The following is a 27,929-nucleotide window of genomic DNA, read 5'->3' on the forward strand; positions in this document are numbered from 1 at the left end:
TCTTACATTTAGTGAAAAAGTAGTTTGTTATCTTTTGTAAACTAAAGTTACCAGAAACCAATATTTGTGGACTTATAGTGTTTACATTTGTTTTAGATATAGAAAATTTTTTAATTAATAATTTATGGAAAAATTGAAATTTTGAGTGAAATAAATGAAAACTGGAAAGGAATTAATAATCAAATTTTTACTAAAAAATTAAAACACAGAGTACACTTTTCCTGCATGTTGTTAGCATTTATTAGTGGCTAATGACAATAAGATGCAACTTAATTTATTTAAAAAGAACTCACTACTGTTAAGAGTTTCCTGGAGTTACAAAAAAAAAATATTTGAAATTGCATTATTACAACTCAGTACAGAGGGTTGTAGGAGAAATAACTGTCACTTTTTGGCGGTCAAATTTCTCTAAAATTGTATTAAAATAAAGTAAGACAGCTACTCAACAAGTGATTTTTTAAAACATTAGAAATCCCAAGCGACACCAAAAAGGATATATCTTTCAGTCAGGTAAAAGTGTGTTCACTTTAAGAAAAAAGAAAGTAAGAAAAAATTACCCTGTAAACATTAACATTGATCACAAATAACTATTGAAAAAATTAATGAGCAATAAGAATTAATCATAGAGAGTTACTTTATCTCGATCTCATACAAATTAAAATCTATTTACTTTTTTTAGATAATATTCTATTAATGACTGTCTCAGTTAGCCAAGAAGGAAGAATATCTTCATATAATCTGATAAAAAAATAGATCATTTCTGATGACAGAAAATAGTCCAATATCAGGGTTAAACTTCAGTATCTGTTAAATAATGACAATTCATAATTAAAATGGAATGAAAATAATACAAATAAATTTAGAAGAAAAAAATTGGTTTAAAAACACACCAAACAACTCATTCACATGTCTTATGTGAATAAGACATGTATGTCTTGTCAAGACATAATGAATAAGACATTCATTGAATAAGACATGTCCTATTTGTCAACTTCAAATACAATGCATTTTTTTTTTTTTTTTTTATTGTTTTACCTGTGTGATTTTAGGTAATAAATAAAACTGCATAGGATTGTCCCTCCCACAATCATCTAATTATATTCCTACTTTGGAATATTCCAATCTGAAACCAGTATGAAGCTGGCTGGACATGGCAAAGATACACCAGTTGGAATCAGTGGTATTATTAAAAGGATGCCAACAGATTAATGTCAGAAGGGAATATTATTAGTAGTATCAGCCACTTTTTAACTTAAGTCTTATTCTTGAGTAAAATAAAAGTAAACAACACAATAGAAAGAATATGCCTACATAAACTTTACCATCTACTTATACTACATGTGTCAGGCATGTTTTTCAGTAAAACAAAAGGAAAGTAATGGTATATGTGCAGTATTATGGACGACTATAAATAAAAGAACAAGAATTTCATAAAGTGGTAAACGAAACAGTTATAAAAGTAATTGCATTTTTTATGAAATACATGTCACTTTAAATTCAAGTGAAGATATAATTAAATTACTGCCAGATTTACAAAATAATTACAAAAATGAGAATGATAATTCATAAATTTTCACAATCAGATGTATTAAAATTTGTTTAAACTTCATGAATATTACTTTTCAGTTATGTGACATAATCTTACATATTTTAGTGAAGTAAGAACTCTCGTGGCGATAAAGGATGTAACTTATTGCTCCGCTGTGTTGGTGCTTTTTTTTTTCTTTTTGGAGGATGAGAACTGATGGTGGTAATTTTATTGGTTATCTCTATATGATTATTGTGTTTTAGTTTACGGACAAATTTTTTGTGTTTGATCTTATTGCCATAGGCAATAAGGACGATAGTTGACATTACTTTGCTGCGCAGACACAGACAAGTAGTCTGGACGGTAAACAAGCACTTAGAAAAATCACTCGCCTCTTATAATAGAAAAATTGAAGAAATTTTTCTAAGCCCTCGTCCATTCAGAAAGGTGATTACTTTTCCTCTGTTTCTCCTCTCCTATCACCGCTATCCCCAAACTCCTCCAGTTTTATGGAAACATAAGCCCTTCCCTTTTGATTGACTCCCCAAATTTTTTTTTTGCACAGATACATTTTACCTCTCCACAACCCCCCCCCCCCACCACCCTAAAAAGAGGCATGTGAGGTGTTGTAGAGGTTGGTTTAGGCCCCCGATGTATCGGTAGTACCCATTTGACTTTGATATCAATTTAAGAAAGTTTGGAGTGGAAATGTCCAAGGAAACTGAAGAAATGGAATCTGAGGCGATATTCATGTGTAGTGCCAAGATGGTGAAGTCACCAATGTCTACCCCTCCTACAAGCCTTTCCGATATTACAGCGTCGGCGAAGGGGACGGAGAGAAGTCCAGCCCGAAGAAGAGGTGGCGTGTTCCCAGCAGTGATACGGATAGTGGTACTGCTTTGGAGGTGGACACATTGTTGGAAGAGGCAAGGGCTCTGGTGGACCTTTGCTCTCCCCTGGTGAAGTGAGCAGATTGGTAGCTTCCAGGAGGATGTTAGTCGGGTCAAGTTACGTAATCCTGACACAAATAGTTTCCATTGCTGGGAGAGAGGCCACATTGTAGCTACATCCAACGAGCCAGACAGGAGCCGCTGCTGTTATAACTGCGGCGAACACTGACATAAGCATGTTGAGTGTCAGGAGCCATAAAAATGTGTGACTTGTGGAGAAGCCAGGCATCAGGTGGGTAGCCGGAGTTGTGGAAAGGAAAAGTATGAAGTTCCTCCAACTAACGCCAACCAATGCTCTGTTGCTCATGACCTAATCTGGAGGGCAGCGGTTTCTGATGGTGTAGACTTTGTTTTAATAACAAAGCCTAATACAAAAGTTGTAGCTTCTGATGGCTGCAATGTTGACAGGCTGGGAGATGCAGCGATTAAAGGTACATCAGATCATATTGCTGTGCTGGGAGTCACTAGGGTGATGGTCTAGTTGCGGTTGAGTTGTCAGACTGTGTCGTGGTCAGTGCCTATATCTCCCCCAATAGTGAGGATGATGCACTTTGTGATTTCCTTGTTGCTTTGGAAGGACTCATCAGGAATCTACATAAACCTGCAGTCATCACTGGCGATTTTAATGCCGAGTGCATGGGGAAGGCTAAGATCTACAGCTAGGGGATATGCCTTAGCCTCCATGCTGGCTTCATTTAGTATGGTGGCACGGTGGCTTCAGACATATTTGTGCCATGCATTCAAGATTCGAGGCTGGTTGAGGACGATTTTGCTTCTGATCATTGGGCAACTGCATTCTCTGTACAATGAGAAAAGTGAGGAGGATCCCTGTGGTGGTGCTCCTCAACATTAAGAATGCATTTGGGAGCTTACCATGGTCAGTGGTGCTGGCCTCTCTTAGGAAGCAAGGGGTCAGTGAGTATATTACAACCACCAAAACAGAGTACCTACATGACTGGAACTTGGCACTAATGACAGAGGAAGGTCCGGTTGAATTTGAGGTGTACAGCAGGGTTAGTCTTGGGTCCACTCCTGTGGAACCTAGCCTTTGATGGCTTGTTGAGATTAGCATTCCCAGATGATGTAAGAATTGTGGCCTATGCTGATGATTTGGCCTCTCTTTTCTCTGGAAAAACTGAGGCTGAGGTAGAGGAGATGGCCAACATTATGGTGGCCTGGATGAGTAGGTGGTTGGCAGACAGAGGCACACGATTGGCGTCTAGCAAGACAGTAGCTGTGGTCATGCTCAGCAGACAGATCAGAGATATGGTTATAAGTGTGGATGGGATACAAGTTGAAATGTCAAGGGAAGTTAAGTATTTCGGCATGTGGTTCAAGAAGTTGGGCCTTTTCAACAAGATCACTGGGGAGATCATGCGTAAAGCCAATGTGTCATGTCAAGTCTGGGCAGACTAATGACTGTAAGAGCAGGGCCCAGACAAAGAGCCATAAAGATAATCCTGCTTTGGCTAGATCTATATTGCTTTATGTGGTGCCAGCCTAGGTATCTAAAATGTGTGGATTTTGGCTTCTCTACAGCGGTGGGTGGTCATCATCCCAGTACATCTATTTGCCAAACAGTTGAAACTGTCATGTGGGTACACCCAAAAGTGAGGCAGGATGCATTATCATGGAGCATTGGCAGGCGTCCTGGGAACACATAGGAAGAGCCCAGAAGTAGAGCATTGAGGACTAGGAGATTAATCCGTCATACTGCACCATGGGTCTGGAGGAGTCATGGGGAAGTCAACTATTTCCTTGCCCAGCTCCTTTTGTGCTATGAAGGGTTCTCTGCCTACCTCCATTGTTTTGGAAACGGGGAGTCTCCAAAGTGTGTCTATTGTGAAGAGGTGGACACTACGGAGCATACCTTTTTAGTTGCGTCAGCTGGATCGAAGTTAAAGAGAGGCACGATCTTGAGTGGCTGTCACCGAACAATATTGTGGCTCACATGTTGGAAGGCCTTCATGAGTGAAATGCAGTAGAGAGACTCGTTAAAGACATACTAGTGGAGAAGGAAGACGAGGCCAGGATACTTTGACTTGGATAATGGACCACCTGATGCACGGGGACTCCATAACCCCTGAGCTTGATGGCACCCTGGGGAGCCTCTATATTAGAGAAGAAGAAAGATGAGGCTATACTACTTGGATTCGAATGGTGGTCCACTCCGGAGGATCAGAGGAGACCAATAATAATTCCTCAGTGCGAGGTAGAAGCACAGGACCTGAGAGTGATGGGGTGATGGACAGCGCTCTGCAGAGCCTTCATTCATCCTCGCTTGCAAGGATGGGTGTTGGTGATGATGGACAGGGACTCTAGATCCCCTGAGCTCAATGGCACCTCTCAGGGCCGAGTATGCTTCATTGCATTGCAGGGCCGACCCCAGGGGGGGAGAAAATCGGTGAGACAAGAGTTTTAGTCGGTAGGGTGCAGGTATACATACGCTCAGTAACACCTAGCGGAATCTGTTCGAGTCCAACACTGCCCCATTTATGGGGCATGTATAAATGGCATTTCTCTGACTCATGAACAAAAAAAAAAAAAACACATTTTATTTGATTTTCCCAAATGGTTTTTGGAATGTTTTTCATCTACCATATTTGAAAATTAAATTTTATACCTTTGGATTTAAATGCAGCTCTGCTGGCAAATATATTGTTTAAGGATAGAGAAAATACAAATTAAATTACTTTATTATTTTAGATCAGAAAAAGCCATGTTTTTGAAGAATGACTCCCTATATTAACATTTTTTCACATATCTTGCTATTGGCAAGACAGTACCTCTCAGGACTGCAACCATACCCTCAGTAATGTAGTCACCCCTCCCAACCCACTTCTACTGTCAGTGGCTTCACCTCTCAACTTCAATAATCACTGCTTTTGAATTATAATAAAAGAACAATGAATATTGATTGTTGTATCTCAATTTTTACACTACTGAAAAAGGAGTGTAATTTATATAGGATCCATGTATGTTTGTTCCACAGTAGCAGCTGAAAAATTGAACCAATTTAGACGTATGACCCCAAGTTGGAATCATTTTACCAGGACTCATAGGTTATATATATATATATATATATATATACACACGTTTCAAAAAATTATACTATATACAAAATTATCATTCACACGCTCTTTAATTAACCTGTATTAAAGAACTGTTAGTTGTTTTTTTTGGACAATCGTTTTATTTAATATTTTTGGTACTGCAAATAATTCAGAGGAAGTTTATTTTTGAATAATTTATTTTTAACCACCGTTAGGTATTGCCAAATGTATCTTTTCAAATTTATCTTATGCTTCGTAATTGATAGTAGTTTAATGGGTGGTGGTATGTTTAGTGGTGGAAAATTTAGTAACTTATTTTAATTTTAATTTAATTTTTTTTTCCAAATTCAAGTATAATTTTTCAGATTATACCTAAATTACAGCTTTGGTATCACAGTTTCTGATTTTTTTTCCTCCGAAAGATTATCTTGCGCGTATTTTAGTATTATCTCTGAATAATATACAATATTTTTATAATTTCTAATACTGACTTCCAGAGAGCTATTTTACGATAAAAAGAATTAATATTTCATTTTTTGAATTTGCAGCTTCAAGTGAGCACTGCATGTGAATGTTTGGTGATAGTTTGAGTTTATCGTTCGTTTGTTATTTTGCTTATTTTGTTAACTACAAAAAGTCCTCAAACACCAAATATTTAGTTTAAAAACTGCAACTCGTCCAGGAAGATATGAAAAAAGCACGTGCTAATATAGAAGGAAGTGCTGGTTTATTTTTAAGTTCAGGTAACATTTGTAGGTTATGCCAAATTTCTAACAATGTTTTTCTAATTTAACATACACACATTTAATCATATTAATATGTCGATAAGTTTAACCCACTGTTTTTGATATTACTGTAGTTGTATATAAGAATATTTTACCTACAAACCAAAAGCTTGATCGTAGGTAGGGTTATCACATTGTATTTAGAGAAAAAAAGAATAAAAACTATCTTCTTACACACACCCAGATTTCTTCAGTTATCTCTTCCAGTACTCCCCCCTCACAGATACCTACAGAACACAATATTTACACCAATCGTGTATATTATCATAATATTTAATATTGACTACTCTTTCATTTAAACTAAATCACCATTGAATACAGTGTTTCCATCTCTAAAGTAGGAAATCCATTCTTTTTAAGTTAAATTTAAATTAAAATTACAGGTACTTCTTACACTACTTAGCAGGGAGTTAAAGAACTTAGGTGTTAAAGATTTTTGAAACGGTGCACAATAAGGCCTTGGAAGAGTAACATTTACTGCAAATGTCTGCCTAGTTATATAATAGCGTTCCCCTTTAGCTATCACCACCCTGTTTTTACCACTTCATTGAAAAAGGTTAGAAGATCTTATAAACAAAGAAATCCAATGCAAAATACAGATATTTATTGAAAATAAAGGGAAAGAATGTTTACCTGCTTGCACCACACATTACCAGTACACTAGCATTTTGTAAAATTATAATCAAATCAAGAGAGCCAAAAAGTTGATCTGTAGCAATGCAATCCAATCCATAGTTTAATTTTGAATGAATTAGAGAAATGATTTGTCAAACATCCATAGAAAAAATATTTTTTAATATATGTAAACAAATATTTCTTATAAACTACCATCAACCCTTAATATTTAATAGAATTTACCCAAGATATTACTGAAACTGGCATTGTAGTTGTATAAGAGCACAGTCAACACTGGTATGTTAATGGAGCTAATTACCTGGAAGCAAATTATAAAGAAGAAATTAGATATTTGATTTTTAACGCATTCCAGATCAATCTACAACCTATCACTATTCTTTACATCTGCAATAAATATTAGCTTTCTCTTACCATAAAATTTATGTGAAATAGGTCATTAACAAATTATAAATAGAATAGGTTCTTAATAACTGGGCCCTGGGGAATATTCAACTAACCTGAAAGTTATTGCTCACACTGTCGCGCATAATTATGGAAAATAGGAAAATAATTCTTGAAATTTTGTCGAATCTGGGAATTACCTTTTTCAAGTATTACTTCAGATGATGTATGTATGAGTGTAAATGAAATGTAATTTTATGCAGTCTCAGTTCTACGATTCCTGAGATGTGTGGTTAGTTGAAACCTTACCACCAAAAGTGGTAGCGTTTTGACCTTTTGTACAGAGGTCCTTCCCGGTCAGGTATGGCATTTTCACACACGCTACAAATCATTTATCTCATCCTCTGAAGAAATACCTAATGTTGTACCCATTAGACCCTAACTTTGGACCACCAACACTGCTATCCACGGTCTAGTATTCAAATCCCTATAAAAGTAACTGCCTTTACTAGGACTTGATCGCTGGAACTGTGGACTTGCCAAATCAGCTGATTTGGGAAGACACGTTCACCATTAGACCAACCCAGTGGGTTGAGATGGAAAACCTAAGCTAAACAAACTCAACGTTACTAAATTAGAATTAAATATTCTTTTGTTAAGTAAAATTTCAAAAGTGGAATGACATAAGGAAGGTATCAAAAGTAAACTTTTGCTTTTTTCAAAATCAGAGGGCTAGTGTTAAACATCAATTTTGGAATAGGAAAAAAATTCTTGAAATTTTATCTTGGTCAGAATTGGAATTTTTCATATTCAAATTCTCTTATTTGTAGCTGTAGTAGGAAGACATTCTGTAAGCTTAAGGAAATAAATAAAACTATTTGTTTGATCGACTGTATGGTTGGTGGTAAATAATATTATTTATCAACGTTTAGAAAGCTCATTTTTGAGGGATTATAGATGGATGGTTTCAAACTTCTTGCTACCTATGGTGTCCAGTCACAGTACTCTATCCCCTCGAAAGTTCTGTTAGCAGTGTCAACAACTCTACATCAGACACCCCTTGTAGAAATAGTGAATATTATATGTTAACTTTTTCTAAACTTTACTAAAGTGGTTTTGATCGACTGAAGAAATGTAATTGATCTTGAAAAACATATCTGGAAAAGAGTAAATTTAACTTAAAACATTTTTACTGTTAGGATTCCTGTAAGGGAAGATGACAAACAGTCCTGGCTAAGACGATGAAATATCCAGACCTTGTAAGGAAATACCTTTGTGGGTTGATCATTTCTTTTCTTCATTTGTAGCGTTTAATTAATTTTTTTTCTGGATAAGAGGACAATAGGAATAAGGTTACCTGCAGCACTGCATTATTTGGAGACAGTTGGTGAAATTGTTTCCTGAATGATTAGAAAATTGACTCTGGCAGTGAGATAATAACTAGAAATCATAAAACAGATTTACATCCCAACCCCTGTAGGGGAAGACGCCCATCTTGTTACAATTCCAGTCACCATACCTCCTCCCCTTGTCTTAATGTAGGTAGGAGTCTGTCATACGATTTCTGGTCATGGTACTATGTTGTAGTGTAATTTTTCTATATTGAGGACTTCTTTTCGTATACGGGCCATATTAGTTTCTGTGAAAGGTCTGACCTTATTGATTCTATACTTGATTGTTGGTTTTTCATTTGGTTCTTGATATTATTTCTCAGATATTCTTTTTGACTATCAGTTTATTCTTTGTGATTGGTATTATTTCAGCCGTTGTAGGTCCAAGGTTTGAATTCCGGTTAGGCATGTCAATTTTTATTCACTGTTACATACCATTTTGATATCCCACATATAAGCTTCATGCTTATGGGGCGAAAGCATAAAATAATAAATATAGAAATTAACATACTAAAGGTCTGGATGAGTTTTAACAAAGCCTTATTTTACTACCTGCAATTTTTAATGAATCATGTATTTGCACTAAATACTTCGTGTTTTGGGGGTGGCTATAATTTTTCAGATTCTACTTGCAAAATTAAACAAAATATATACTTAGGAAAAGTGGCAGAAAAGTTGCAATTTCACCTTCATTCTCACTGTCGATGACTAAGAAATACCATTTACATATCCACCATAAATAGGAGAGTGTCGGACTAGCACTGTCTGCAATTTAGTTAAATCACATTAATATTTTGAAAACGTCTTGTTAAAACTTTTTAAAAATTAGGATTCTAAATACCTTCGCAAATTACAAAATGGCGGCCATGTTTATTGTATCTCTGTAAACATTAACCCTAATGTAATATAAAATATTAACCCTTTTCTTTTGAACAACATGACCTAGCATAAACAATACTTGATAGTATTTTGAAAAAAATCCCAATTTGGGTCAAGATAGTATAAGATAGTATAAAATAGTAAATAATACTTTATCCATAAGTATAGGTGAGGGTACAGATGACCCTCAAATCCGCTAACCTGATGATAGAACCCATCGTGTAACGTTTTTAAATTACAACCACTTAAATTTTTTTCATCATTCACGGAACAATGAAGAAATAAGTTGTTGGACCTGTATTTGATACCTAAGACGAATGTCATTTCATATTGAACCAGATGTGAAATAAATAAATGACATTCTAAATGACAAAATGAAATTACATTACAGAAGAATCAAATACTGACCCTCAACATTACTCAAGCAGAACTGAGACGACCTAATTTGTGAGTTGTGAACCCAGGAATTTGCACGTTTCAACAAATACTATGTCAAAAAAGGGATTTATTCTCGGGTCACCAAAGTGGCTTTACAAAATGTTACACTGGCCAAAAAATGTTTTTACCACCTCTACTCATAAAACTAGGCCTGATGAAGAATTTTGCTAAAACATCATATGCTTTATGATTATTTAATATTACTTATTAATATTTTTTAAATATGAAATATTTAACAAGTTAACAGGTCACTTATTTAGCATAACAATTTAGTGATTTTTCAGTTCCATTTACTAGGTAGAACTTTCGAATAAACAAAATGTTGATTCAGCAGCCTTTTTTCTACAAGGTAGTGCTAATTGGTCTTTGAGTTTGATATATTTAACATGAAAGTTTTTTAAAAGGTACATTTATTACTGATTTTTTATGAAAGTCTTAACATATAGATCAGGAAGAGCTATGTGACAAATTTCATCCAGTTTATCTGGAATAGTTTGAGAAAAAGATACCTTAAATTTACGGTAATGCAAATTTACAGTAATTTGAAAAAGCTATTACTGATTTGAGTGAAGCATGATATAATTTTTTAAATTTACAATTCAAATGAAGACCTTCATCATACTCAGGTCTACTAACACTTCATTAAAATGGCCTCTTTTTACATTTCCTTTTTATAGTTTCTTTCACTAGAGAGTAGTCTACTGCACACCGCATACACCGAAGTGCAATTCTCAGTTGATCTATTTTTTCAGTCCCAAGATTTTTTTTGTCTTCAGTCACTTGACTGGTTTGATGCAGCTCTCCAAGATTCCCTATCTAGTGGAATCTCAGTATACCCCTTACATCCTACATCCCTAACAATTTGTTTTACTTATTTTATTTTATTTAATTTATTTTACATATTCCAAACATGGCCTGCCTAAACAATTTTTTCCTTCTACCTGTCCTTCCAATGTTATAGCGACTATTCCAGGATGCCTTAGTATGTGGCCTATAACTCTTTCTCTTCTTTTAACTATATTTTTCCAAATGCTTCTTTCTTCATCTATTTGCCGCAATACCTCTTCATTTGTCACTTTATCCACCCATCTGATTTTTAAAATTCTCCTATAGCACCGCATTTCAAAAGCTTCTAATCTTTTCTTCTCAGATACTCCGATTGTCCAAGCTTCACTTCCATATAAAGCAACACTCCAAACATATACTTCCAAAATTTTTTTTCCCTGACATTTAAATAAATTTTTGATGTAAACAAATTATATTTCTGACTGAAGGCTCGTTTCGCTTGTGCTATTCGGCATTTTGTATCGTTCCTGCTTCGTCCATCTTTAGTAATTCTACTTCCCAAATAACAAAATTTTTCTACCTTCATAATCTTTTCTCCTCCTATTTTCACATTCAGTGGTCCATCTTTGTTATTTCTACTACATTTCATTACTTTTGCTTTGTTCTTGTTTATTTTCATGCGATAGTTCTTGCATAGGACTTCATCTATGACATTCATTGTTTCTTCTAAATCCTTTTTACTCTCGGCTAGAATTACTATATCATCAGCAAATCGTAGCATCTTTATCTTTTTACCTTATACTGTTACTCCGAATCTAAATTGTTCTTTAACATCATTAACTGCTAGTTCCATGTAAAGATTAAAAAGTAATGGGGATAGGGAACATCCTTGTCAGACTCCCTTTCTTATTACAGCTTCTTTCTTATGTTCTTCAATTATTACTGTTGCTGTTTGGTTCCTGTACATGTTAGCAATTTTTTTTAAATGCTGAACATTTTATTCCAGTCTACGTTATCGGATGCCTTTTCTAGGTCTATAAACGCCAAGTATGTTGGTTTGTTTTTCTTTAATCTTCCTTCTACTATTAATCTGAGGCCTAAAATTGCTTCCATGGCCCTATACTTTTCCTGAAACCAAATTGGTCTTCTTGTAACACTTCTTCCACTCTCCTCTCAATTCTTCTGTATAGAATTCTAGTTAAGATTTTTGATGCATGACTAACTAAACTAGACTAACTAAACTAATTGTTCTGTATTCTTCACATTTATCTGCGCCCCTGCTTTCTTTGGTATCATGACTATAACACTTTTTTTGAAGTCTGACGGAACTTCACCTTTTTCATAAATATTACACACCAGTTTGTATAATCTATCAATCGCTTCCTCACCTGCACTGCGAAGTAATTCTACAGGTATTCCGTCTATTCCAGGAGCGTTTCTGCCATTTAAATCTTTTAATGCTCTCTTAAATTCAGATCTCGGTATTGTTTCTCCCATTTCATCCTCCTCAACTTCCTCTTCTTCCTCTATAACACCATTTTCTAATTCATTTCATCCGTATAACTCTTCAATATATTCCACCCATCTATCAACTTTGTCTTTCGTATTATATATTGGTGTACCATCTTTGTTTAACACATTATTAGATTTTATTTTTATTCAAAATTTTCCTTAACTTTCCTGTATGCTCCGTCTATTTTACCGATGTTCATTTCTCTTTCCATTTCTGAACTCTTTTCTTTAATCCATTCTTCTTTCGCTAGTTTGCACTTGCTGTTTATAGCATTTCTTAATTGTCGATAGTTCCTTTTACTTTCTTCATCACTAGCATTCTTATATTTTGTACGTTCATCCATCAGCTGCAATATATCGTCTGAAATCCAAGGTTTTCTACCAGTTCTCTTTGTTCCACCTAAGTTCGCTTCTGCTGATTTAAGAATTTCCTTTTTAACATTCTCCCATTCTTCTTCTTCATTTTCTACCTTATCTTTTTTACTCAGACCTCTTGCGAAGTCCTCCTCAAATATCTTGTTTACCTCCTCTTCCTCAAGCTTCTCTAAATTCCACAGATTCATCTGACACCTTTTCTTCAGGCTTTTAAACCCCAATCTACATTTCATTATCACCAAATTATGGTCGCTATCAATGTCTGCTCCAGGGTAAGTTTTGCAGTCAACAAGTTGATTTCTAAATATTTGCTTAACCATGATATAATCTATCTGATACCTTGCAGTATCGCCTGGCTTTTTCCATGTGTATATTCTTCTATTATGATTTTTAAATTGGGTGTTGGCAATTACTAAATTATACTTCGTGCAAAACTCTATAAGTCTGTCCCCTCTTTCATTCCTTTTGCCCAGCCCGTATTCACCCACTATATTTCCTTCCTTGCCTTTTCCAATGCTTGCATTCCAGTCTCCAACTATTATTAAATTTTCATCTCCTTTTACGTGTTTAATTGCTTCATCAATCTCTTCGTATACTCACTACCTCATCATCATCATGGGTGCTTGTAGGCATATAGACATTAACAATCGTTGTTGGCTTAGGATTTGATTTTATCCTTATTACAATGATTCTATCGCAATGCGTTTTGAAATACTCTACTCTCTTCCCTATCTTCTTGTTCATTATGAAACCTACTCCTGCCTTCCCATTATTTGAAGCTGAGTTAATTATTCTGAAATCACCTGACCAAAAGTCGCCTTTCTCTTCCCACCGAATCTCACTAATTCCTACTACATCCACATTTATCCTATCCATTTCCCTTTTTAAATTTTCTAGCCTAGCAACCTTTTTTAAACTTCTAACATTCTACGCTCAGACTCATAGAATGTTATTTTTTAATTTTCTGGTGACCCCTTCCTTAGTAGTCCCCACCCGGAGACGTGGGGACGTAGTCCCAAGATATACAGTTTATATATAGACAGACTCCCAACACCATTTTCAATATATCACTACAAAAACTGAGTATGACCTCCCGTTTTCCATCAAATGCAGTAGAAATTTCATTGTATCCACCTTCTTCAATAGCTTCAGCAGCAGCCTGCTTCATTCAAATTTGAGAAACACTTTCTATGGCTGGACCCATAATTTCAGGAGGTGCTAAACCAATCATACAACATTCTACTTGCAGAGCTACTACTCTTCTATTAATATGCAGGGTATATACTAATTGTAACACTAGTTTTATAATATTTTTACTCTCAAAATTACAAAACAGTTTGTGTACCACAATTTTTGCACAATATTTTAAATGAAACAGCTAGGCCAAATCAAATAGTAAATTCGCTTAGGCAATATTTACAAACAAGAATTAAACATTGCTCTAAGCAAACTATCTAGTTAGTTGGTTTCACATCTTTAGGATCGAAACAGAATATCTTCATCTCTGTTCAATCAAAGACAAACCAGTGAACGTCATGACAAACTATGAACATTTTCTTCTGCCTGCTGCAGTAATGAGTATGAGGCATTTTACTTTTCATAATCTAGCTAATCCTAATCTCTTGAGGATATTTGCTTCATTAAACTCAGAGCCCAAATGAAATGAGTCTTTTTAATAAAAAATAAATAAAAATTGTGCATAACCTAACATTTCAGTGGTAAACTGAAAGTTTCTGAGCATGTATTCCGAAATAATCGGTCACGATTAACTTACACCTCTTAGATTTGTTTCATTGTTCGTGGAACAAATAATACTAGTTAGTTCATCTGTATATTTGATACACAAGTTGAATGTCATTTCATTGTAAGCCAGACATGTATGTCAGAGTCAATAAATAATTCAAAACTAATGACAGAACAACTCTTGTTAATTTTAAGTTTGTGTGTGTTTTAAGTAGTGAAGTATTCAGTAGCGGTTTTGAGGATATTTGTAACCCTCAACTGTGAATTAGTTCAGTAGGTTTTGAGTCTTATTCAGCCCGTTAGACCATATGGTTGAATAATGGCTTTGTTATGATGAAATGAAAGTAAGTAATCCAAGGGACCAGTTAGGCTGCTTAACCCGGGAAATTTTCCTACAAAGATTATATATGTAGTTTTACCTTCTTTATGAAGTTGAAATAAATTACAAATTATCCTTGATGAATTTTATAACTTATATAAAATAACTTAATTCAGTTATGTGGTATTATAGTTATGATTTTTTTTTTGCTCGTGTTAAAATTTGGCTGATACCACAGGCAATTTTTTGTTCATAGGCCTTCACACAGTAACCAAATTAAGAAACTATTGGAACAAAAAATGACCCATGTGAATTATCTTCCACTAATGATGGGTTCTACAAATGACAAAACTGGAAACAGACTGCAAAATTCATCATCGTATAATTTAGACGCATAATTTTTTGTCAATTCAATTAAAATATATAAAATGTGCCAAAGATTTCTATACATTGAGCTATTATATATATGCTTGTAAGGAGACACTTATGAAAGGAGACATTTAAGAAACTCATAGAACCATATTTAAATTTTGGTCACACATTAGCAGCAGACAACCAGGGGTATAATAGCGTAGGTCAGGCAGAAAAATTAAGGAATGTACACACTGCAGGAATTTGAGAAGTAATAGGGTAGTTATGTTGTACAGATATTACCGAAGTATTTGCACTGTAAATTTGTACACATGTGGTAGCCTTGAAATGGAAGGCTGCAAAAAAGGTCGTACAACAAACCTTCCAGTACCATCTACAAAGCATGGAGAAGAAATATTTGATGTAATTAAGCGTGGTGGTAGTATGAAAAACCGTGAACCTGAATTTGTTGTATATTTGTTATTTACAACAAAGGGGCAGGATTTTCAAATATTAATATCCTCAAAAGTTTGATGTATAAGAAAATTATGGGTCCAGCGATAGAAGTTGTTGCTCAAATTTTAATTCAGAATTTTGAAAATTTTCAAAGCAGAAATTTCAAATTTCAGTAAATTTCAAATGGCAGAATTTTCTCATTATCTGTGCTGCTCAGTTAATTGTACAGAAGGTAGCCTTCGATATGATAATTGGAATATGTGTTGTAAATGCATACTCATTGTTTGAGGTCACCCACAGAAAAAGCCAGAATCTGTAAATTTTGAACGTCTGATAAAATCATATTTTATAAAAATATTGTAAAAACAGCGAATATTTATTTTCATGTCAGTGTGGTTAGACTAAATTGTCTTTGGAAATAGACAGAAAACTTTTTCACTTGCCGACACATGCTTACCAGAATTTAAAAATATTTAGTGTAAGTTTATCATATATGGTCTGGAAAAGAAAAAAAATATTCTGTTAATAATTTTATTAATATAACTTAAAATAATTATATTATTTACTAATCGTCAATGGCTTTAGCAGCAGCCTGCTTCATTAAAATTTGAGCGACACCTTCTATGGCTGGACCCATAATTTTCTTATACCTCAAACTTTTAAGGAGGTGCCAGATCAATCATAGAACATTCTACATACAGCCATTCTCGACCAGTACTATGCAGGGCATATACTAATTCTAACAATAGTTGAACTACATTCAAATAATACTAATCACATAATTTTATTTAACATTTTTCAAACGTTTTCTTTTTAGAGGTACAGTAGCCTGTAACAAAACAATTTTTAAATTTAAATTAATTTTAAAGTATTGGCTTGGGCCCTAACTTTCTTTTTTTTGTGGTAATTATAAACACAAGGGTATCATGGATGTAAATTAATGTACGGGCTTTATGCTACACTGGTGAATGAAAGGGTTCTACTGAATTATTTTGTAGCAAACTAGTTCCAAAACCACCAGCTAGATTGTCAAGATACATTGATGTGATGCTAATGTTTTAATTATGTTTCATTGAAAACAATGAAATCAACAGTTGAAGTAATTATTGGTAATGGTGGTATTCATGATATTTGTGTAGCAATAGACGGCTCATGACAGAAGAGCAGTCCCACACATTTCTATTAACGGTGTCATTAATGTCAATAGCATAGAAACTGGTAAGGTAATTGATTAGGAGTGAGAATATTTTTAATCGATCTTGCATTTCTTACAATTTATTTTAAATACAATTAAAAAAAATTGTTTTGAAGAACCGATGTTGCTCTGTTGATGCATTTTAAATAATACAAATGAAAAACACCTTTGATTTTCTGCATCTTGCAGATTGTGTATGTAAGTGTCATCAATTACTTTTTATTAATGCCTTCTGAGTTGAAGCTCATGACTTGGCTGCACCATACATCAATCAATGGACATGTTTCAAAGCATTAGCTTACCGAGTGGTTCGTCAACTCCAGCAATTCATATACTGTATTTTAATTAAATTCCTTACCTTTCTTAACTCCAATTGAAAGAAACTATCACCTTCTGCATAATTTCTCTTTATAACAAATAAGAGGCAAAAGAGATCACATTGGCGGCTTCTGCAACTGCACCAATTGTATAATTTTCATTGCAAAGACTGCTGCATTTGAAAAAGGAACTTTGCGTTGCCTCCAACATTGAAAACATGTGGTGAGACAGAGTGTACAATGGCAAACATTGGAGTCATGTTGAAGCAAATTTGAGACCAATGTTGGACACATTGTTTGACCGTGCCTTGATCATGACATGGATTTTAGTTCCCAGGACTATATACAATCACAATTTGTACAAGGGAGCATTATAAAAGTATACTAATGAATCTTTCCTTATAAAAAAGGACCTCATCCTTTTGTTGAAGCCTGGACACCTGTAAATTAATAATGATATGAATTTCAAAATAAATCGAAAACCTCTTGCATTATTAACATGATTTAGAACACTGTTTGCTGTACAACTATGATAAGGAGGATTCCTTTAATGAGTGAAAAAGAGAATAAATTACATTACATTTTCCCCTTAATTATTTCTTTTTCTGTTTAGCATCAGGGAATTACCATTCAGATATTACTTATGAGGATGATATTGTATGAGTGTAAATGAAGTGTAGTATTGTACTGTCTCATTTCGACCAATCCTGAGATGTATGGTTAATTGAAACCCAACCACCAAAGAACACCAGTATCCACAATCTAGTATTCAAATTCGTATAAAAGTAACTGCCTTTATTAGGACTGCTGGAACTCTCGACTTCCAGAGTAGCTGATTTGGGAAGATGCATTCACCATTAGACCAACCCGATGGGTTCCCTTATTCATATCTAGATCACTTTAAATGCACCGATTGAGTATACCATCTGGATCATCTCGAAGCATAATGATTCAGTTAAAAAATGTGTCATTCACAAACATTAAACAACATGAATTCTTGATAACCGATTTCAAATCATTTGCAAATAATAAAAACAATAGAGTGCTTACTAATTTACTGTGATATCTTGTTTTGAGTCGAGTAACTATGACACAAAAATTTATCTTCAATTAATCATACGGTAGCTGTACTTGATGGAATCCTTTTCTAAACTGACTTATTTTGTCTGTATCATATTAACGAAATTATGAGGTGGCAGTGTACGTATAAGTCCAGATCCTGACATTTATACGTCTGTTTAGCAAGTCTGTTTATTTTCTTTGGCAAGTTATCCTTCATGGTTTTCCAGATATTAGAATTTTCTTAAATTAAACATTTAACCAAGATTTTCCTTCCATCTCCACGTTTATTAAACCTGAGTTAAATCTCACATAAGCCAACTCTGTCTTTCTCACCTTCATCCAACTTTTATTCTTTATCCACTTCTGTTAACCTGTAGTGTCACTTTTCCATCAGTCAACAAACAATATTATCTTTTTTTAAATTCATTATTATCTTAACCGCCATGGGTTTCTGTGGAAGTCTTTTGTCTGCAGTTTCCAGACACCAGTATGATCAGGCATGCCAGTTTTCACATGCTACAAAATTCATTAATATAAATATATTAAGGTTTGGTCTTTGGCCAATGAATAAATAAAGTATTAATAACTGTATTTATTAATACTAATAATAAAAGTAAATAAACTACATTGCTGTGCTGTGTTTGGCACATCAGTGCTTCTATGGCAGTTAGAACCAGTCTAGTGTTAACTGTATAGTCCTGCAAATACAAAGTAATTAAACAATTGATAAGAAAATAGTCTGAATCACTACATTCCTCTGATCTATCAGAAGAATCTTCTGCAATCACTCATAGGTTCTAACAAATTCAATACTTCCCAGGTTCATTTTTTCATGTTTTATTTTCGGAGGTGACTGTAAACTTGTAATGTATGGGTCTGAAGTGATTAGTAATCTGTCAGTAAATCATTATTAGTGTTGGTTCTTGAAGTGAATAATTCCCGGTATTGTCTGTTTATTTCTTGCCTCCTGGACTTCTTCAGAAAATTGGCCAACTGGCAAAATACTTATGTCCCTTCCGTGAAAAAGTGTTTTGTGTAAACTTCGGGCATTTAATACCAAGGATATTCCTTAAGATATAGGTCTCGTGACTCCCTGATGTAAATATCAAACTTGTGCAAATTTATTATACAATCGCTATTAATAGATTCTAAAATAATACAGAATCGTTTGATTAGTTCTAAACTCACTCCTGTTATTTCAGCTGATTTTTCTGCATCTAAAAACTTTACTTGCTGTGTTTCCATCATTCGTGTTCCCTGTTTGCTGTTTAGGCATGGTGATCAATAAATCTAACTCAATTTTAATTCTTTCTTGCACAAATTTGTTTTATCTAGACACTTTTTCTTTATTTTCTACACCCAGAGCTTGCCATGATTTTATTTCTAACCAATAGGAAATATGAAGGATGTATTCAAATAATTTGATCCATGAATGTAGTGGTGATAAATCAAAAGACAAACAATCTTTAATTACTTCCTTACTTTAATTATATCCATCCAATTCATTTCACTGAATCTTTGCACAATTAACATGTTTGTGTTGATGTATATGATATGGGATTACAGACCTCACTATTAACCATACAGAATACTAATTCGGCATTTATTGTAATTTCTTTTCTGTTACAATATATTTTGGGTGTTGAAAGTATTTTGATTTGATTCCCAATTTTTGTAACTTTTATACTTATTAAATCGACTGTTTCCTTTGCACACATTAATTTTCCGGGTGGTAGTATCTGGTCAGTGATGGAATAGGGTTTTGCCAAATTACAGTTTTAGATGAATCTGTGCCGCAGTACATTTGTGTAGGCATCATGGAAAAGTTAAATAAGCTCTTGTCTGTAAAATGTTCCTCAGAAAATTTCTGTCTATATCTATTTTGCCTGGCCCATCGCAACCCCATTTTATGATTATTTTCGCGGAACTAATCTCAAGCACGCTAAAAATTTCAATGACTCTCACATTGACACAACCATATCACTGTATGCTCAATCAGGGACTGGAATGTTATTTCTGATGTCATAATTCCCATAGGATAGCATAATTGTTTTGCAAGTTTAACTTCATAATATGCTGGATATACGAGGGCTATTCAGAAAGTAAGGAACGTTTTGGAATTTAAAAAAAACAAAGTACTAGAAAAACTTGTTATTGTATACATGTGAAAGAGGGACTAAAATACTACTTTTCAACATAATCACCATACAAATTCAGGCACTTATCATAGCGGTGGACAAGCTTTGAAATTCCTGTGTCATAGAATTCTGCCGCCTGTGATCTCAACCATTCAGTGACGCACCCATCTTGCACAAAATTTGTGGTAGCCTAGCTTCTGTGAAACAATTTCAAACAATAAAGTCCGTGAAACTTGTGGGAAACATAGAGAAAGCTCAGTTATTGTGAAACGGCGGTTTTCACGAATCTTTTCGTCAACTTTGGAGACCAAATCGTCAGTCACAATGCTCGGACGTCTACTCTACGCGATTGGCGTGCGCCTGGCGGCGTCAGGTGGAAACGTTCCTTACTTTCTGAATAGCTCTCGTAATTTACTATTTATGTCAATAGCCTGCTGTCATATCAGCTTGTATTGACAAGTTGAAAGATTTGTGTCCACTATTAATAAAAGCACTTTATCTGCAGATAACGTGGGTGAATTTTTGAACTGGAATATATAAGCCTTCTTAATTGTAATACCTCTTTAGAGAACCAGTACAGAGCTCTTTAACGATAGCTGCAGAGTCTCATTTACCTTCTTTCTGAGGTTCCATTTGAGTTGCCATCAACAGCTCTTCTTTTGAGGTTGAAAGAATGAGGTTCTTTATTTTTAGTTGTTTAGCCTTAAAACCACAGCCACTAAATTCTTTTACAGGCCTACCCTGTCTATTACAAGTACTAGACATGCTTACAATTTGATCTAAATCTTCAGAAGATGAAATATTTCCCTCAAGCCAGGATGAGTAATTTTTCAGGAATCTCAATGTCTTGCCACTTTCTCCCATTTTGTTTCAGTTTTAAGAAAAACTCCTATTGTAGCTTTAATATTGTTTATAGCTGGTTCAGGAAATGTCTTGTTTCCCATTTCTTCCAAAACAAAATTAAACATTGCTTCAAATTTTGAACATTTCTGGTTTTCAACCCATACATCAAACAGAGACTTTTTAGAAATTGTGTGTAAATAATTGTAAAAATTGAATACACAACTTTGTCCAAAATGTTTGTTATTTATTAAAAAGAAGAGTTTTCGCTTTAAATTGTTTATAAATACAATATTGTATAATGTGGTATTAGCTCACTTTTTATAAGAGGGATTGGAAATAAATTTCACAGTGTAAAGAAAGTAATCACAGAATATAACTTACAATACTATAATAATGATAAATTAAGACCAGATAAACCACTAAAGAAGACTGTTAATAGTCACAGTTAAAGCAAAACTATTGTGACAAACTTAAAAACAATCAAGACATACATATCCAGTGCGTGTTCTAACGTGTTCAAGGCCATTCACCATCATCACTTACGATTACAGAAAAACAACCATGTTTTCATGTGTTAGGTATTCTGCTTTTGAGAAATAAAAAATTCTTCACTTCCAGCTTGGTCAAAAAAATGAATTTTTTCTTCTAAATTTGAAAAATTGCACACTGTGCGCTGGCTAAAATTGTGATAATTTTGTGCCAAGTGGGTAATTTAATTTTTTTGTGCCATTTATTCATAGTGTAAATTTTATCCCAATTTTATCTCTGTTTTTTCAGCTTTGCTCTGTAAACGGCATTGTTTGTATAAAGTAATGTGAGAGGCTATCAGAACAAACTGAAGATATTCAACATTTCAATGAATGTTCAGTGTGGAAAAAGAATTGTCTGTGAAAAATTGTATTTAATCTTTTTGAATTTAAAATTAGTTTTTCCCGTGGTTACCTACTTATACATCTTATTCTTTTTTTTTTTGTAACATAATCTTATTTTATTTTTACACAAGGAAAATATTACCTTGTGTATGAATCTACCAATACCCTCATTACTAGGTTTGTTTTATCCATTTAGAATGTATAATAATAGTTAGAATGTATAATAATTTTTAGAATGAGCTGGTAAATTTTTCTTTATTGATTTAGTTGATTTATATTGTTTCAGTTATTGCAGTTGTTATTGATATTACAGTTGTTATTTTTCAAGATGTCTGTTACAATTGATCCATCTTACGTATATTACTTGTTTCACTATTGTGTTATGGAATAATTAATTATATATATTCAGAACTTCCATTCATACCTGGAAAATCAGAATATTATTGGTATATCCCTTTTTGGCTTATGAAACCCATAAAAAGGAATTTTCTAAATGTCTCGTGGCTGAGAGCTGTATTTTCTACAAGAGAGAAATCCCTAATCGGTAAACTTATTTTTTCCCAAATGGTTCAAATTTTATCTGGAGCTGATTTAAAAAAGAAATCATTGGCTTGAGAAATGCAGTGGAAGATGGAGATGAGTTAAAAATCAAATCCATAAAATTCAAAGACTTCATTCACTGAATATCACTGATACACTTAGATTAAATATTACATCAGATGTACTAAATGTGCATTTATAGAAACAGGATACATACTTAAAGCCACTTACCAGAGCATCCAAATTTTACTTATTCCACGTAAAATCCAAGATCCCAACACAATTGAACAGTATGAAAATTAGATACTCACTAAATTTAACAAAACAATTTATTGCACAAGGATAATTTATACATTTGTTTACAGTTTATAGGAAATCATTTTTTATTGTATAGATAGATATACATATCTATAAACTGTTAAATTTGTTGAATAGCATAATAAAATATGATGACACTTCCAAAAATGTTAATTTTTTTTTTTAATTATGTGGAAATGTTCTTCTGGATTCAGAGCTAACTATGCAGTTTTTCTTCAGTGGAGTTACCTGCATTACTGTTACTGGCTGGCACCCTTTTTAAGTGGTTGGGAAACCTTTCTAGTAATGATTTGAGTAATAAATTTAATATACGTTAATATTTCTTGTTTGTTAATTGTTCTAATTAAATTTTAGTTTATAAATTTCTGATTGTTCTGGTGTATTGAGCTTATAGTTTTTATTTTTCATATTAAAATTAGTATGTTGTGATTAAAGTCTTAATATTTATTTTTCGATGAGAGAATCTGCAAAGGTTGATGCTACTGTGTGTATTTTTTCATCGTATTTTATCTATATTGTTTTAATATGTAAAAATTCCTGAATCAGATGTATGTGCAGTTCTGCCCATTGTTGTATTAGTGCAATCATTGGTTTTTGATTCAGTTTCAGGAATAAATATACCAATCCAGAAGGTTTTCTTGTTGATGGTTTGCATTTTTTACTTTACTGTATGTTATTGTGTATCTCAGTAATTTTGAAATTATCATTTTACAATTCTTTCCTGAAAATGTTTGGCAATTTTGTATGATTGTTGTCACTAGTGTGACAGTGTGGTTTGATTTTTTTCTATTTTTATATCACCTATTTGTTACCTGTATGTGTGGGTAACTGTACCAAATGTTTGAGTCCTTTAATGTAGCAGTTATTTGATGATTAACTTCAACATGTAGATTTCACACAGCACATAAAAACCAAGATTTGAACAATATAAAATTTACTTATGCATCAAATTGTCAAAAACATATTAAATGAACAAACACAACAAAAATCAATTATGTTATTCAGTTACATACTAAACACGTTTCTTAAACATATTGTATTACTGGTTGATAACATTGACTGCAATGACACTAAAATAATTTAATTGAAGAATGAAGAAGAGTGCACAGATAGAGCTCCAAACAGATCTACAAAATCATAAAATTTTATTACAACATGTTATAAATTATTTTAAGTAGCAACTGTAATTTAGCAGTAAATTAAAAATGAATTTACTTTTTGTGTAATTCATTGTTACTTTAACTGTTAAGTTCATGATGTAAACCTAATTGAATCTAAATGATGACTGAAAGAATAGACACCCAGTTCATTTTTAAATTGTAGTATAGTATTTGATTAGTTAAATGTATGCTTTTATCTTCATGAAACTATGTAAAACATATAAGACTTTTTTGCAAGCTATTATTACGTATTATTAAGGAAACAGACTGGATTAGATTTGTTTTTCCTCAAATCAGATCTGTTATTATTAACACAAAAAAACTTTCTATCATAATAGGTAATGGATTTGAGTTTCTGGTATTTGTAACTGGAAGACAGGTGAGGGCTATGATTCAAAATTATTTATTAATTCTTCCCTGTTTGCTGTTAAATATAAAGGATTATTTTATCTTGTTTTATAATGAATACAAGGGAAAATTTTTTTTGCTACATAACATTTTAAAATGTGTTTCAGAATATGGGAGACATAAATTTAGAAGTACTAGATTCAAGACTTTCTGATTCTCTTCAAAAAGGTGAGAAATGGTTAACTAAGCTATGTTCTTATTGAATTTTTTTTGTATGTTATTGTGAAGATAAACCTGCTATTTCACCTGAATCATTTTCTGTAGATCTGTTGAAAAATTTTTTTTTATTTAACTTCATTATCAGCTACCACTTCAATGGTTGAATCAGTTCTTAAAATTTTATAAACTATTCAAGTTTTTTTTTTTTACTTATTTGTTTCACCAATGTAATATCATTTTATAACAGATTACATAATACAATAGAGATCTTTGATAAGTCCATGCAAATCAAGAAACAGCAGTGCTGTTGTGAATTTTTTAGTGCATGAAAATTGTTCTTACTTTCGCACATCTCCACTATCAGCAAACACCAAGTTTCACCCAGATACCTTCATGATTTTATGTTGTAAGTTGTTTGAATGTATTAAATGTTGTCATTTGTGAAAAGTGGATGAAAAAGAATTTCATGTGATGATCAAACATTATATTTTGAAAGCCAAAACTGCACAGGAATCCAGAGCCAAGGTGGATAAGTATGATGAGTCAGTTCCACTGTGGTTTGGGTATTTTCTTAGTTTTCATATGAGCACAAAACACTGAATATTCCAGACTACCTGGAAGTTACAACTCAGAAAACTTTGCAAAAATCAATTATTTGTTGATAGAAGATTGAAACCACATTAGACTGCTAAGACAATTGGCATATCAAATGAACAAATGGATCTATTTTATACAAATATTTGCATGTGTGAAAATTATCCAGATGTGAAGTACATAATTTTACTCACAATTGATCAAAAGCATAAATAGATAGACATTTCTATACAAGGTTTTAGGCTGATTCAATGTAATTGAGAGAAACTTTTGTGTCATTTTATAACAGTTGCTGAAATTGGATATATCACTATCTGGTTTCAGGTTGATAGTGATATACTATCAACCTGAAACCAAGGAACAATCAAAACAGTGGATTGCAGCCCAGGTACTTGCTACAAAGAAGGTGATGGCTGCTGTATTTTGGGATGCTTGTTGCATAATATTAACTTTTTAAAGAAGGATAAACAATAAATAGTTAATATTATGCATCTTTTCTGGATCTAATAAATGAAGAAATAAAGAAAAAACTACCACATTTGATAAAAAACTTGTTCTTTTTCACAAAGGTAATGCGCCAGCTCACTTCTGCTACTGTAACAGCAAAATTGTGTGAAATACTTTAAAAATTCTTTTTCATCCACTATTCACCAGACTTAACACCTTTGTTATCTGTTTTCAAATGTAAAGAAGCCACATGCTAGAAAGAGATTCATCTAAAATGACAAGAAGTAATTGCTAAAATATCTGCCTATTGTAAGACTTAGTTAAATCATACTTTAAGGATGTGATCTAAAACTTGAGCATTGTTGGACCTAAACTTGAAAGGAGAATGTGTTGAGAAAAAAAAGATTTTTCCTGGAAAATTATCTTCTTATTTTTTTTTTCATAGACTTATCAAACACTCTTTATAGTTGGCGGCTTGATGCTAGAGTTGATAATCCATACATCAGTAAGTATTATTGACTAGTATGCTGAAATTAATTCACATTCTGTTCATTTATCCTAATTTTTTTATATTATTATTGAACTCAATGGTGTTCATTATTGATGAAGTACATATAAAATATGTTATGCTGTATATAATAATTTGAATTTTTAAACCCAGACATGTGTTTTATGACTTCAACAAATCAGAGAGCAAGGACTATTTTCCCAAACTGTTAATACATAACATTTATGTATTAAACTGTAATACATAACATACAATTGCATTAATTGAACTTTAAAGTAACACTACCTATTTGAAAGATCATTCCTAACATATTTAATTTTTTTTTGTTAATTTCGCTTCTGTAGAAATATATTTTTTGTAAACTGGACAAGCTTTCTGATGGTATAAATTGTTTATTAAAAATATTTTTTCTGGTTGTAGAGGTATGTGTAAAAAGAATATGATGTAAATTATTTCTCAGAAAGTTTTATATTTTCAGTGATTTCAGTACACATTACTTACTTTGGTATACATGATAAATATAAAGTATGCATGAAAATATTTATATGTGTAAAATATATAAAGATGTATAAAAATATTTACTCAGATGTTCTCTTTATAGTAATAAGAAATTTCTAAAGTACTTAATAGAAAGAAAAAAATTATTAAATACTGTTTAGTACCTAGTATTTAAAAAAATATATTTTTTTTTTCAGTCAATAACACAATTATTCTACTTTTACTTATTTCATTACAACTTATACTCTTTTCTTAAACTCTTTTTATTGTACTCTAAAAGTTTCAGATGAAAACAGGATAAGAGGCTTGTGTGTTGGTTCAGTTTTTATTTTTATAAAGTAAGCTGGGACAGCTTACCTGAACATGGGTTCCACCATGTTCAAAACACAGCTGTATTCACCTCCATGTCTGTTTTGTTGTTCATCCACAACAGCATATCAGGTATGATCATTTTAAATGCTGACTGAACAGCATCTTGGAGCTGCTTGTTGACATATCTGCGTTTTCAGATCTCTTCTTTTATGAAACCTACCGTGCATTTTCAGGTGTGTTGAAGTCAGCGTTTCTTACTGGACAAGGCAATGGAGCTGATAAGTCTTCTGACCACGTCCAATCCAGCGATTCAGAAAAATTTCATTGAGTCATCTGCAGACATTCAAAGCAAAATATGTTGGAGCACCGTCTTGCTAAAACGTAATGATGTGAGAGAACCCCTTTTGCTGTTAATTCTGGAAGTAACCACTCGTCGATCATTCTCAGATAACTGTGTTGATTAACTCCGTCATCGAAAAAAATAAGGACCAAGGGGGTGTTCAGCTGTCATCCCAGCCCAAATCATAACATTAGGCTGATGGTGTTTGATTCCTCAAAAAAGTGAGGATTGTCTTTTGCCCAGAAAAAACATTTCAGTTATGAGAGCTTTGATAAATTGCACTCTCACCTGAGTAGATGATGTTCTTTTTATAGTTTGCTCTCAGAAAGTTTTCAAGCAATAACTGACGTACATAAACAAATCATTCAAGATCATTGTCACTCAATTCATTAACTGTGGCTGGACGAAAACATTTAATTTTCAAGTCCTTCCACATATGGTCTTGCATTTTCAATCTTCGAACGCCTAACTCTGCAGAACATTATTGTATTGATATCATTTGCATTGTTGAATCAGTGCCTCCACAGCAGCACATGTCTCAGCTTGAGGCTCGGCCTCTCACTTCATGGCACATCAAGAATACTTACCGTTGCAAAAGCCTTCTTCTCCCATGTCAGTAACGTTTGCCGTAATGG

At 33.2% G+C, this 27,929-nt stretch overlaps 1 protein-coding gene across 3 annotated transcripts in view; it reads left to right on the forward strand.

Annotated features, from left to right (window-relative positions):
- The first annotated feature begins 5,946 nt into the window (after positions 1–5,946).
- Positions 5,947–27,929, forward strand: part of LOC142327349 (DNA repair protein XRCC3-like) — a 43,409-nt gene continuing 21,426 nt past the window's right edge. The window contains exons 1-2 of one of the 3 annotated variants that reach the window (XM_075370316.1): positions 5,947–6,274; positions 24,544–24,604. In XM_075370316.1, the coding sequence (XP_075226431.1) occupies positions 24,547–24,604 (58 nt within the window). In that variant the 5' untranslated portion in view covers positions 5,947–6,274; positions 24,544–24,546. The remainder of the gene's footprint in view (positions 6,275–24,543; positions 24,605–27,929) is intronic. The other 2 variants (XM_075370317.1, XM_075370315.1) reach the window with 2 other exon arrangements.

Source organism: Lycorma delicatula, chromosome 7 (genome assembly GCF_047948215.1).
Source record: "Lycorma delicatula isolate Av1 chromosome 7, ASM4794821v1, whole genome shotgun sequence".
Classification (NCBI taxonomy): domain Eukaryota; kingdom Metazoa; phylum Arthropoda; class Insecta; order Hemiptera; family Fulgoridae; genus Lycorma; species Lycorma delicatula.